This window comes from Nanorana parkeri, unplaced genomic scaffold, assembly GCF_000935625.1.
Source record: "Nanorana parkeri isolate BGI_ZX_2015 unplaced genomic scaffold, ASM93562v1 scaffold1323, whole genome shotgun sequence".
Classification (NCBI taxonomy): Eukaryota; Metazoa; Chordata; class Amphibia; order Anura; family Dicroglossidae; genus Nanorana; species Nanorana parkeri.
The window spans coordinates 201,618-214,761 of NW_017307591.1; the positions used below are offsets into that span (position 1 = coordinate 201,618).

Consider the following 13,144-nt stretch of genomic DNA (forward strand, 5'->3'; position numbering starts at 1 on the left):
CCTGAATGTGTCAATACAATGTGACCCCAATCAGCAGACTGCAGCTTTTTTTCTTTGTTACCTAAAATAAACAGTGTGTAAGGCACACTGTTCACAGTATTTCAGGAGTATTCCTGCTTGTATAGATTTCAGGTCTCCATGCTATTTTCCATAATGACAGAACCCAGAAGCTTTAATTGTGCACAAATGTCCTGGCTACACAGCACAGCCACCAGTCAGTCACTGCTGGAGGAATCCAAACTGCTTGAAGATGATGAGGAATGGCGCTCATGTTTCTCTTTCTTCTTGCCTTTCTTGGGATGTTTTTCTTTTCTCTGTTTCTTTTCTTTCCTGTGGCTTTTACTTTTCTTTGCTTTGGGACTGTCCTCTGAATCACTCGATGAATAGGATCTGCAACAAAATAATATAAATAAAATGGTATTTATACATCAGAACTGAGTGAGCGATGTATTTAGAATGTATGTGTTCAAGTCGTATCTTCATGACACCTGAAGGTGGGAAATATCCAACTGGTTACCAGCACAATCTCATTAAATAATAAATGATTGATATTCATAAAATAAAACTAGTGTCTATACTGAGGGACGTTTCAGGGCGGTTTGCTCCCTTTTAAGGCTGTGGCCCATCTACACAAATAAAATCAAACACCGTTTATTTCAATGCACGGCAACAACCTGAAATAATTCTTTTTTTTGTTTGTTGGGGTGCAATTAAAAATGAATGGCAATGGACCACAGTTTGTTCATGTAACATTTGTTGTGGTAACGTATAAATGTGAATCCAGTCTTAAAGCAGAACCCATGGCCATCTACACAAAAAAAAAATCAAATTTATGTTAATATAATAATTAAAACTGCATAAACAAGGACATTAAATCAGAACTCTGGGAAAAATATTATTAACCCTTGCAGTGGGGCTATCCCCGCACTGCAAAGGGTTAAGTGCTCCTTTGTGTTTTGGGAGGAAAATCACAAAGTTAAAAACTCACCTGATCCTTGAGAGCTGGCTTGCTTTTGTCTTGCGTGAGCTAAATTAAAAGCTCGTATGATCTGCCCATCTTGGGCAGGCAGATCGTACTTGCGATCATGGAAAGCCTGCCCGCTAAGGGGGCGGGCTTCCGATGACTGCAATGCTGAACGGGCAGTGTGCACGTCTTCCGTCGAACAAGCAGGCTGGAAAACCCGCCGGGAATCGTACGATTCTCGGCGAGTTAGTGGCCTGCTTGTCCGACAACTGCCGAATGGGCCGGTGTGCGCACGCGCACACTGCACGTTTGCAGTCATCAAAAGCCCGCCCCTCGTTGAAGTCATCCCTCACGGGGGCTGGCTTGCGATGATCGCAAGTACGATCTGCCTGTCCAAGATGGGCAGATCGTACTTTTTAAAAAAAAGTACTTTACAACCCTCGCAAGATAAAAGTCTTGCGAGGTTTGTAAAGTGTATGGCCACCTTAAGGATCCTCGAGTCATCACGTCTAATACACTGTATTGAACATGAGGATGCCGACGGACAAATCATTGCTGCAGCAGAGGAGGCGGCAGGTGGGAGTGTTGTGACAGCAGGCCAGCTTCGAGATTCAGGTGAGTACAACTTTAGTTTAGTCCCTGGACCAAAACGAGCATTTAACCCTTGCAGTGTGGGGGTAGCCCCACTGCAAGGGTTAATAATGTTTTTCCCAGAGTTCTGATTTAATGTCCTTGTTTATGCAGTTTTAATTATTATATTAACATAAATTTGATTTTTTTTTTGTGTAGATGGCCATGGGTTCTGCTTTAAGACTGGATTCACATTTATACGTTACCACAACAAATGTTACATGAACAAACTGTGGTCCATTGCCATTCATTTTTAATTGCACCCCAAAAAAAAAAATTATTTCAGGTTGTTGCCGTGCATTGAAATAAACGGCTTTCCTCCACATTAACCCTTCGTTATCCCTAATCAGCCCTTATTATCTCCTACCTCCCCTTTTCCTGTTCGCTATTCCTCTGTTGCCAGTTTTTTTTTTTTTTTTCAACTATTAAACTTTCTTTCTGTTTTCTTTAATGATTGCCTTAAAAATAACTCATGTCTTGTAACGTGATTTAAGAGGTTACATTTTGCAACCAAGATTCACACATTTTTCGAATGGAATCTAATTAAAAAGTATTTGAATCTTGTGTCAAAACATTTTTAATTAGACCCAAAAAAGTCCGAAAATGGACAAATGATAAAATACAAAAGTGCCCTATTTATGTACAGTAATAAAACTTGTTTATATACCAACACTTGTTATAGGAGGGAGGAAATTTTTTTTTAATTTTTATTACAGTCTACATAAAGAAAAGAAAATAATTCTTCCAAGAAAATATTGTTTGTAAAAAAGCTTGTTTGTATTAAAAAAGGGATATATGTTTTACTTAAGTAATGACAAATGTATACCTTGATCAATAGGCCCATAGCAGAAATGTAACAAAATGCACTGATCCGCAGGCATTATAAATGTACAAGAACTAAAGTAGTTTAAGATGAATTTAAGTATTAATGCATATATAAATGAAGGGAATTTATCAAAACTGGAGCAGACAAAATCTGGGACAGCTGCTGATTGCACGGCAACCAATCGGCTTCTCTCTTTTATTTTCAAATCTTTAACTCAACAAACTGAAGAGATAAGCTGATTGGTTGCCATGCACAACTGCTCCAGATTTTGTCTGCTCCAGTTCTGATATAATTCCCATCATTGTGTTCAGGAGTCAGCAAGACTCCACCAAGAAGAGTGGAGCCAGGTGGCTGTGCGTGTGTTGGAGGCACCAAGGAGACAGCCGAGGTGGTTTAGAGAGCCAGTGACACACGAGGGATGTGTGGAGGAGTCTTGCTGATAAAAACCCCTAAACGTCCTGGGACTAGGACACATGGAGTATATGCGACAGCCTTGAGTCGGTGAGACATTATCATGATTGGTTGCCGTGCACAGCTGCTCCAGATTTTGTCTGCTCCAGTTTTGATAAATTCCCCCCAATGACTTTAACCTGGGAACTGTATATTTGCCGTTTACTGGAAGAGGACTTGAGAGACTGGCACATTAGGCCAAGCTGTTGATAAACAAAGCTTTGATATTATTGGCCAGCCATAAATCAATCATTATTTGCAGGTGTTCAGTATTGGAAAGTGGTCCTTAGAGGGAGCTGTCCTGTGAGAACATATCAGCTAAAGTTATTGATAAACAAGGGATTGAGAAAAGACCGATCAACGTTTGACCCATTGCGTAGAGAACATCTGCTAATCTCATCAACTATAGGAGGTAAAGGACATTATACTTTAAGAATGTATTTCCCATTTTTACACCTTTTATTAGTGTAGGCATAACATACATAAACCCAACCACTATAACATACATAAACCCAACCACTAAAAGCTCATGTTTTCTTTAACATGTTACACAAAAGCTTGAATAATATTTTAAATTCTGCATTTCATTAAAATAATACCTAGCCGACTTTTCCCTCAGCCCCAGCGCTCCCTCTATTTCTATTTCTTGTCTGTTATTTTATTTTCTGGTCTACTGGTCTATGCTGCTTAGTCAAAGTATGATTACTCTGCTATTTTTTTTCCCTTATGCTTATTGTTTTGGTTTGATTGTTTATTTCCCTGATAGCTATACTGAGTAAAAATGTTTGAGTCTTGTAGAGTGTGAAATATGATTATGTTCTTGATGTATATTTCTAGTTGTGAAGGTTTGCTACAGGAGTTCTTAGTATATGCCTGTTTTAATTGTAATTCTCCTCCTGTGTGTAATGACTCTTGGGCGAACAGTATACAGTAAACTCCCCATTATCCGGCATTCAAGCAACCAGCACTCTCAAGCAATCCGCAAAAAAACCCCCAGAAAATCGAGGACATATGTCCTCAATTTTTAATTTTTTTTGCCCGTGGCTTGATGCACACTAAAAAAATGTGTCGGTTGCTTGGTGCGCACTGACAGATTTTGTGAACAACTATGGTAGGTGGGGTGGTTGCTTGAGAATTAACCTTCTTGGCGGTATTCCCGAGTGTGGCTCGGGGTTCATTTTCTGTACCATAAGCGGTAACCACAAGCCACAGTGCGTCTCTTACCTTGTCCCTCGAGCCACACTGTGTCCTCCGGCCGATGACGGCATCTGTCTTCCGGGTTCCGTCCCTTGCGAGCGTCCACGTCGCAGGGGGGCGGAAACAGCAGGAGATTCAAAAGTAAACAAAAAAAATAGAACGAAAAAAGGAACAAAGAAAAGAAAAAATCATACCGCCAGGGAGGTTAATATTAATTCTCAAGCAACCAGAAACTAAAGTTATCCGGCACCTACTGATCCCTGTGGGTGCTGGGTGACTGGTGTTTACTGTACCTACTGACTGTTTTTATTACGGTCTACCCTACTTCTGCAAGCTTCTATATAAGTAATTAGAAAGAAAAAAAATAATACCTAGCAAAGATGCCATCAAAGTGCTTGTTTAGGGGGCGTGGCTAAGACATGGCCGAGTGAAGACGCACGTTGCCGGAGCTCTGTTCCCCCTGACCAGTTAATGGACTCTGTGGACTCTATTCTCTCACCCTCTCTGCATGTCGCAAGCTAAACGGACACCCGGTGCTTCAGCGGTGACCCCGGGCTCCGATATTCAACGGTTCTTCTATAAGACGCGGTCATCGGAACCGACCCTCTGCACCCTCTCCCACTTTTTTCTGCTATTATCTGTTCTTCAACTAAGAGACACTGTCTTCTCCCGAGAATAGTACTTAGTCGTAGAGCCTTAATGTACAGAATTGTTACGGCTGAATGGGACGGTTGACGCACCTGAGACTGTACTAAGCTGTTATGATTATTCGGATGTGTTTTATTTTTCAGTCGGGTTATGTTACCTTGATGCGGAGTAATCCGTTTTATTACGAGTTCTGTGGAATTTATGCCCATACTCTGTAACCACATACAATGGTTTTCTGTACTTGACTTTTTTCTCAGTCAATAAAGAATTAAAAAAAAAAAAAAGAAAGTGCTTGTTTAGGCACTTCCTGCTATGCGGTGGCAACTTTCTCCTTAATTGTGCTCCTGTGTTGTCACCTTTTCACATGCACCTTTGGTTGAGATTACAAGCGGCCATGGCGACACACATTGCTCATTGGTACACAGGTGGAACTATCAGAAAGCTGGTTCAGAGAAATGATGTGCAAGTGACACTGGAAAAACTGCATGTAGAGGAGGGGGCTGAAATAGACTGCAAGAGATCAGTAGCACTGTTATGCAAAAAAAGATGAATAAAACATATTGGGACACCCCTCCAAATCATTGTATTCAGGTGTTCCAATCACCTCCATGGCCAAAGGTGTATAAAATCAAGCACCTAGGCATGCAGACGCTTCACAAACATTTGTGAAAGAATGGGTCGCTCTCAGGAGCTCATCTGTGAAATTTCCTTGCTACTAAATATTCCACAGTTAACTATTAGTGGTATTATAACAAAGTGGAAGCAACTGGGAACAGCAGCAACTCAGCCACGAAGTGCTAGGCCACGTAAAATGACAGAGCGGGGTCAGTGCATGCCGAAGCGCACAGTGCGCAGAAGTCGCCAACTGTCTGCAGAGTCAATAGCTACAGAACTCCAAACTTCGAGCGGCCTTCAGATTGGCACAACAACCGTGCGTAGAGAGCTTCATGGAATGGGTTTCCATGGCTGAGCAGCTGCATCCAAGCCTTACATCACCAAGTGCAATCCAAAGCGTCGGATGCAGTGGTGTAAAGCACGCTGCCACACTGGACTCTAGAGAAGTGGAGACGTGTTCTCTGGAGTGACCAATCACGCTTCTCTGTCTGGCAATCCGATGGATGTGTCTGGGTTTGGCGGTTGCCAGGAGAACGGTACTTGCCTGACTGCATTGTGCCAAGTGTAGAGTTTAGTGGAGGGCGGATTATTGTGTGGGGTTGTTTTTCAGAGGTTGGACTTGGCCCCTTAGTTCCAGTGAAGGGAACTCTTAAGGCATCAGCATACCAAGACATTTTGGACAATTTCATGCTCCTAACTTTGTGGGAACAGTTTGGGGATGGTCCCTTCCTGTTCCAACATGACTGCACACCAGTGCACAAAGCAAGGACCATAAAGACATGGATGAGCGAGTTTGGGGTGGAGGAACTTGACTGGTCTTGCACAGAGTCCTGACCTCAACCCGATAGAACACCTTTGGGATGAATTAGAGCGGAGACAGCGAGCCAGGCCTTCTCGTCCAACATCATTACCTAACCACACAAATGTGCTTCTGGAAGAATGGTCAAACATTCCCATAGACACACTCCTAAACCTTGTGGACGCCTTCCCCAGAAGAGTTGAAGCTTTTATAGCAGCAAAGAGTGGGCCAACTCAATATTGAACCCTACGGACTAAGACTGGGATGTCATTAAAGTTAATGTGCGTGTAAAGGCAGGCGTCCCAATACTTTTGGTAATATAGTGTATGTACATATATGCACACACGCATACACACACACTTTATATATAGCCCACGATAACGGTTTAAGATGCATAAGGGGGTATTTATAAAAACAGGTGTGTATTATGAGTGTGCAATTTGTAAATATTTTAAAGGTTGTAGCATGCCCATCCCCTCCTCCTCTCCGGCAGCTCTCCAGCCACATTTGTCCACAAGTCCCAGCTATTTTTTTTACAAATGGTACTTGTATTATTTACATAGGGACAGATCTTTCTGTCCCAGTATGAAATTACATTTAGAACAGCATCTTCAAAAGAGTAACAATGAACAATCCTATTATTTCTTTATTGTAACATCTCTGGTTTATTCACAGCAGATCAAAGGGGTGGCCTTTCATCTGCATATATTGTCTGGTAAAGCACCCTTGCGAGTATAAAAAGAAAATAAAACCCTGTGTTTCTATTTAACCCCAAAGTTACCCTTAATTAGCCTGGCAGCTGTATTTATGTATTGGGTAAATTATACCCCCCTTTCCCCAAAAGACTCAAACTCCGATTAAGACCCCCTAGTAAACAATGTAAATCCCATGTGTCGCGATTACCTCAAATACAATATTTAGTTAATCAATACCTTGGAGCTGTAATTGCAAAATATCATGCCATACTTCATGAAAATGGACTATATGTCCTCTTCTAAATGACATACTTTTGTGCTGAAATTCTGTACCTGACCATTTCAAGGGTCTCTCCTACATAAAGAAGATGCCATGAACATTTTAAACTAGAAACCGGATAAGATAAATCACAAATGATCCTCTTTTTATTGCGACTAAAGCGCCTCTGTGCTATTACAATGATTACAGTTCAGACAGGGAAACATTTCATTTTATGGTTGTGTTATGTGGAGTTTATTAACACCCACATCTCAGTCAGAAACTATTCCCTCTATTCTGGTAAAAAGATGTTTTGCACTTTATGCAATCTGAATGGAAACATTTAGGGCATAAATGTAAAATTCTATTAGTATTCCTCACATAAAGGCCGGTGTATTTTCTCTCCTGTGATGGACTACAATCTCAATACAAATTAGGAAATTAAACGTGAAATTGTAGTCCATCACGGCAGCGAGCTTGGAGCAGTGGCTACTTTACAACACACACAGGGGCCATGGGAAACAAAAGTAGCCACCCTCCAGAAGGAAGGACAGTGTAAGCGCCAATTCAGAGATGATTTGAGGATCTACAGCCGAGTGATACACAAATAAGATACATTTTTGTTATTAGTTAAGGTACTTGAATGTATTTTTAAGACTTAACTCCTTAGTTTAGTGTCACTTTAAAGTATAAAGAACAAAATACTACCTATATTATGTACTAGTATAGGAGTTATGTTTGCCCATACTTCTATACCAGCATGCCACTACTGAGGTCTTAAAAAGGAGGAAAAAAGGTTCAGCTCTCACAATGTGTTAGAAACATCCCCAAGCTGTGGTATCCGTCACCATGATGTAATGGGGGGTTGAGCACAGACACAAAACCTTTTAGGGTGTCAGACATAACTGCAGGAAAAAGGGTTAACAGGTAATATTTTGTGATTTCATCAGCTCCTTAAAAAAGGCACATATATTGTTTTTCTATTAGACTTGAGTTCTTGAACCATCCTGTTTCTTAATCTTACCTAAGGCAAACTAAATGCTCTTGTTGATACCCAACACAAGATTCCTGTTAAGAAAAGCTATATTATAGATGCTGTTAAGATAGCACTACACTGGGTTTTTTAGCAGTATTTTTCACATCCTCTAAAAAGCCATTACACTAAATAGCAAACTGTTTAACAGATTATTCAGGGCTACAGAAAGAAAAGTAAAATATTGTATTAAAAGGAGAACTATGGGGTTAAGGCTTTTCCTCATAGTTCTCCTTAAGGTAACGGGAGGACACAAACTAGCGTCCTCCCGTCACCCTAGGCCTGTAGCTCGCGGTATACTGAGACGCCGCAGTATACCACCAGGTGCTGCTCGCAGTATACTGAGACGCCGCAGCTGAAGCGGATCCCGACAATTGTGCCGGGATCCGCCCAGCTGCGTGACTGACAGCTGGCTCTGCCTATCTAGAGGCAGAGCCAGCTGTACACGCCCCCTCCCCTGTCCATTCTGGAGGGGCTGGGAACCCAGCCCCTCCCGTCACGGCAGAGAGCCGTGACAGGAACGAGAGATGAGCGAACGCTGGTATGTGTTCGCTCACCTCCCGATCTACTGAGCCGACCTGTGACAGTCTCATTGTCACAGGTCGGCTAGAACTATGAGGTGAGTGAAAAGCACTCACCTCATAGTTCTCCTTTAAGCACCAAAAAAAAGAATTCTATGCAGCTACCATTTATATGTCGAAGTATTTACAGAGCAGCATATTTAAGCAGCCACAATCTGAAACCATTTTCAAAGATTACCTTTTCTTCCTTTTCTTAGATCTGGATTTCTCCTTCCTTTTCTTCAGCTTCTTTTTACTTACTTCTGCCACACCTGTTAAAATGAAAAGTGGACATATGAAGTCAGAACATTTGATCACTTTGGATAAACAGCAGAATCATTTTGAAGCACTGTATTATCTCAACAGTACATTTGTGGTTTCACTTATTCTGCACTGAAAGTTTGATATGAAATGTCTCTATGAAATTTCAAGGTGAGATATAAAGAAAATGGAAATTCACAAAAAAGTACAGAAAAAGAAATATTGTTGGATTCGGCTTAAAGCAAACCTGGATTTAGAAACGAGCCATGGAACTGACACATGCATTAATAGACACCAGTCAGTGCCTGAAGAGGACAATTACAAACGTTCAAACTACCTCAACTGTGCCCTGGGAACTTCTCAATCCTGCTGTATGCACCACATCCGACAATGCCATTCAGATGTGAAAGTGATATTCACGTTCACAGTGCTCCCCCACCGTTCCTTCCTCCATCACAGCCAGTGCAACATACTCAGTGTTGGAACTTAGTCATTACCCTTTACATCAAGTCACAGTGACTGGGCCTTGTGATTGGGTGCTAGGTCTGAATACTGTGTTATGGGAGGAAGTCACATGCTCCCCCATACCAGGTTTTGTGGAGGGCAGTGGCAGCTATAAAGACAGGAGCAGCAGTGGAAGTGTTGTGCAGATGAGCATAAGTGCACTCTTTGAAAGTGACTGCTTAGCGGGAGTATCGCCTTCAAGCCCCAACTAACCTTTCAGGTTAGGTCCACTTAATGTATTTCAAGTGCATTAAAAACATAACAGGAGTACAATGTCTTACAGTTTGTTTTCTTTATTCCTGCAATTACACCTGCACGTGGCTTAAACATGCGTAAAGTTCACGCGTGTTCGTGTGCCATGTTTGCATCACATCCCCATTGAGGTCCATGGGGCCTGCATGGGTGACAGACGTGGCAAAGAAACTCATGTATTCACTAAAGGGTGAAGAGTTTGGAGAAGGCAGGATAAGGGAACAATCTAGGACAACATAGCTGATCTGGAAAGTGAGCTGATCTGGAAAATGTTTCCAAATCAGCTATTTTGTCCTAGATTGTTCACTTCTCCTGCCTGCTCCAAACTCTTCACCCTTTAGTGAATAACCCCGATAATATCAGCACTATCCCAGCCAGGAACAGCTGTATCCACTGAACTCCATCTTGGCTACCATATTCACTTACACCCCACTGAAATGCAGTTGATGATTTCATGAAAGCTAAATATCTAACTTATTCATGAATGCAATATAAAAATATTTAAATCTACATTCTAAACAGAAACACTCTGAATATATACAGACAGAATATAAGGTTATGTATTATCAGGGATAGCACAGAAATAAATTTACAATAAATTAAAGAGAACCTTTCGGTCTGTAAAAAAAAAAAAAAAAAAAAAACCCCACAAAAAAACCACGAAACCTGATATAGCACCTGGAATGCAATACAGAGACAGAATTTTAGGGATCTTGAGTGCGGCACTGAATGTACTGTTCCTTGAGGCTGCCTGAACTGTATCCCAGCTTCTAATTCATGACAATTTACCAAAAGAAAGGTTTGCTTTAAGCAGCAGGTAAAACATCAGCCCAGTTCACACAGAAAACAATTTTAAGATAATAGGATCCGACTGTATAATTGGTACCCTTGTGGCAGCTTTCATATTGAAATTATATTTTTCAGCTTTGCACTGTAGGCAAGCATAATGTACGTAGAAAGACACAAGGAGAACATTTTATGTGATGTGTACACAAAGACATAAATAACACATTATTGTAATCACCATGCAGGAACAAAGCCTTCTTTGTTTTGCCCGTGGATGGAGCATTATAATGAACATACTCATAGAGCTGAAGCCCCATGGGATATCAAGCTCTGTAAAAACTGATGTTTACTTGAGAATAAAACTTCTACATAACACTACTTGGGCAGCTCTCAATGTTGTAACGCACGGCATCATTGTGTGTCAAATTTGCAAAACTAATATTAATAGACGAGTCTACTAGAGACTTGTTTATCAGACTTTAAAGAGTTAAACTGCTTTATAGTTTTGTATGAAGGAATTCCATTCTTCATTATGGAGTTTTGCATTTTTTTTCTTTTAGGGGGAATGGGAATACCGGGGTATACCATAAACACCCTCACCCCACAGTTGGTATTAACAGCCAGACACTAAGATCTTGCTGGTGGAGTCATAGGGTCCTTCAGTTCTAAGCTTAAATAAAAAAGGTAACATGTTTAAAACCCTTTGAGGGGAATTAATCAAATCTGGAGCAGCCCTTCACAGCAACCAATCAGCTTCTATCTTTCATTTTCAAATCTTAACTGAACAAATTGAAGAGAGAAGCGGATTGGTTGCCATGGGCAACTGCTCCAGATTTTGTCTGCTCCAGTTTTGATAAATTCCCCCCATTGAGTCTATATTTTTAACTTGTTTTATAAAGAAATACTTAACACAGGGTTCAACTACAGCATGTAGATAGCAAAGCACACTGGGTTTCCTAGTAAGAAAGCTACAATTTCACTTGTTGGCAGCCTCTGTCTAACCAGAAGCCTATATGGGCCCTTTGTCAGGGTTTCTTCCTTGTCTATTGAGCTGCAGGTTCAGCTTCTGTACAGTGTTTCTAGACGCCCTCTTATGACTAAACCTATAAACGTGATCATTCTGCGACCTTTTAGATTGTAAGCTCCCGCGGGCAGGGCCCTCCTTACCATCTTGTCTTGAATTGTATAGTAATGTCTTACATAAATTGTAAAGCGCTGCACAGACTGTTGCGCCTATATAAATGCTGTATAATATAAATAGTAATACTGGCAAACTCCTGGCAACTTCCTGTCTCACAATGATGATGCAACTATAGTTCACTATATAATTATCAGTCTTTTCACTTGGTTTCTGCCCTTGAATTTTTTCAGACCTACCATGTGCTCTCTGCTACTTCCTGTGCTCTGTGTATGATCCTGGCTCTGTCTACTGATCTCCTGGTTCCAGACTCCAGCTACTGTATTCGTTCATCTTGCTCGCTGCATTCCCAGACCTGGCTCGGCTGACTACCCACTTTGGCTTATGACCTCTGGGTTGGCTCTGACTACGTCTTGGATTAACCTACCGTTTGTTATTTTGTTTACTGTCACTTTCAATAAACGCCTTTATTTTTTTTAACCTGCAGTTTCTGTCTGGTTTCTTGGTTCCGACACCCTAATAAGCTAGAAGGGGAAGGAAGGTATATCCTTTCTTCAACTCACGCATGTGTGTGGTGAATAGGCCTTAATAGCAGCATTGTAGCAAATCTCTATGGAAAACCTGGAGTCAGGAGTCCCTACTGGCAACATGTAATACTAACCTGTTTAAAAAGTAATAAAACAATAAAATTGTATTTTTAGTTATGAAGGTAATAAATAAAATATACAAAACACTAGTAATTCTCTCAATTATTCTAAAGATGGTAACTGGTCCATCATCACTTAGGAGTTAGCACATAAAATTGATTTCTGGTATGTGCCTAGTTTCTATGATTAACACATGTGTTGCCTCCTCCTCTGGTAAATTGTTTCTAAATCAGCCATTGTGCACTTTCATGTGGCCATCCGATTGCTTCAATTAACCATATTACAGCAGATATACACCCAATTATTAACATCTCATGTAATCTTTGACTTGAATGTCATAGTTTTCAATCTCTCTGAATCTGTAGATTTCCTTAAAATAAAAATGGGGAAGCCATGAGGGTTTTTCTCTTCATTCACTTTAAGAGTTAGGGTAAAAACACTTGGCACCAATTGCTCTCCTATGTTGTCGCCCTGTCACATGCACTGCTGGTGGACAAGTGGCCATGCCGATGGTAATTGTGCAGGAATGTTACAACACTATCATGCTCATGTAGCCCACCCTGAGCAATGTCAGAAGCCATTGCTGGACCATGCAGACTGGGGGAAAAAAAAGCAACAATGAGATGCAAAGAAAGGATAAAAAAAAAAAACAAAAAAAAAAAAAGAAGACAGAAACATTTCTAAAAGAAAAACATTAAAAAAAAAAGGTATTTAATTTTGCTACTGCACTGGATAACATAATGTCATCCAGTTTACATCCGCTTTAAGTTTGATGCAGGCGATGTTTGAAAGTATAATAAGCTAAACTACTGGGGTCAGGAATGTTAGATACACAGATTTTATAAATTGCAATTCACCATTTCAAGTGCTGGTAAAGTAA

General features: G+C 40.7%; 1 protein-coding gene and 1 long non-coding RNA gene across 2 annotated transcripts in view; both read right to left on the reverse strand.

Moving 5' to 3' along the window:
- Positions 1-290: 290 nt before the first annotated feature.
- Positions 291-8,910, reverse strand: LOC108797689. The gene is made up of 2 exons (XR_001941900.1): positions 8,876-8,910; positions 291-390 (listed from the first exon to the last, which is right to left on the reverse strand). It is a non-coding gene; the product is annotated as an uncharacterized LOC108797689 (long non-coding RNA).
- Positions 8,911-8,913: 3 nt separating this feature from the next.
- SREK1IP1 (SREK1 interacting protein 1) overlaps positions 8,914-13,144 on the reverse strand; it is a gene marked incomplete at its 3' end in the record, with an annotated part of 34,678 nt that continues 30,447 nt past the window's right edge. The window contains exon 4 of the mRNA XM_018569331.1: positions 8,914-8,948. Within this exon, the coding sequence (XP_018424833.1) occupies positions 8,914-8,948 (35 nt within the window). The remainder of the gene's footprint in view (positions 8,949-13,144) is intronic.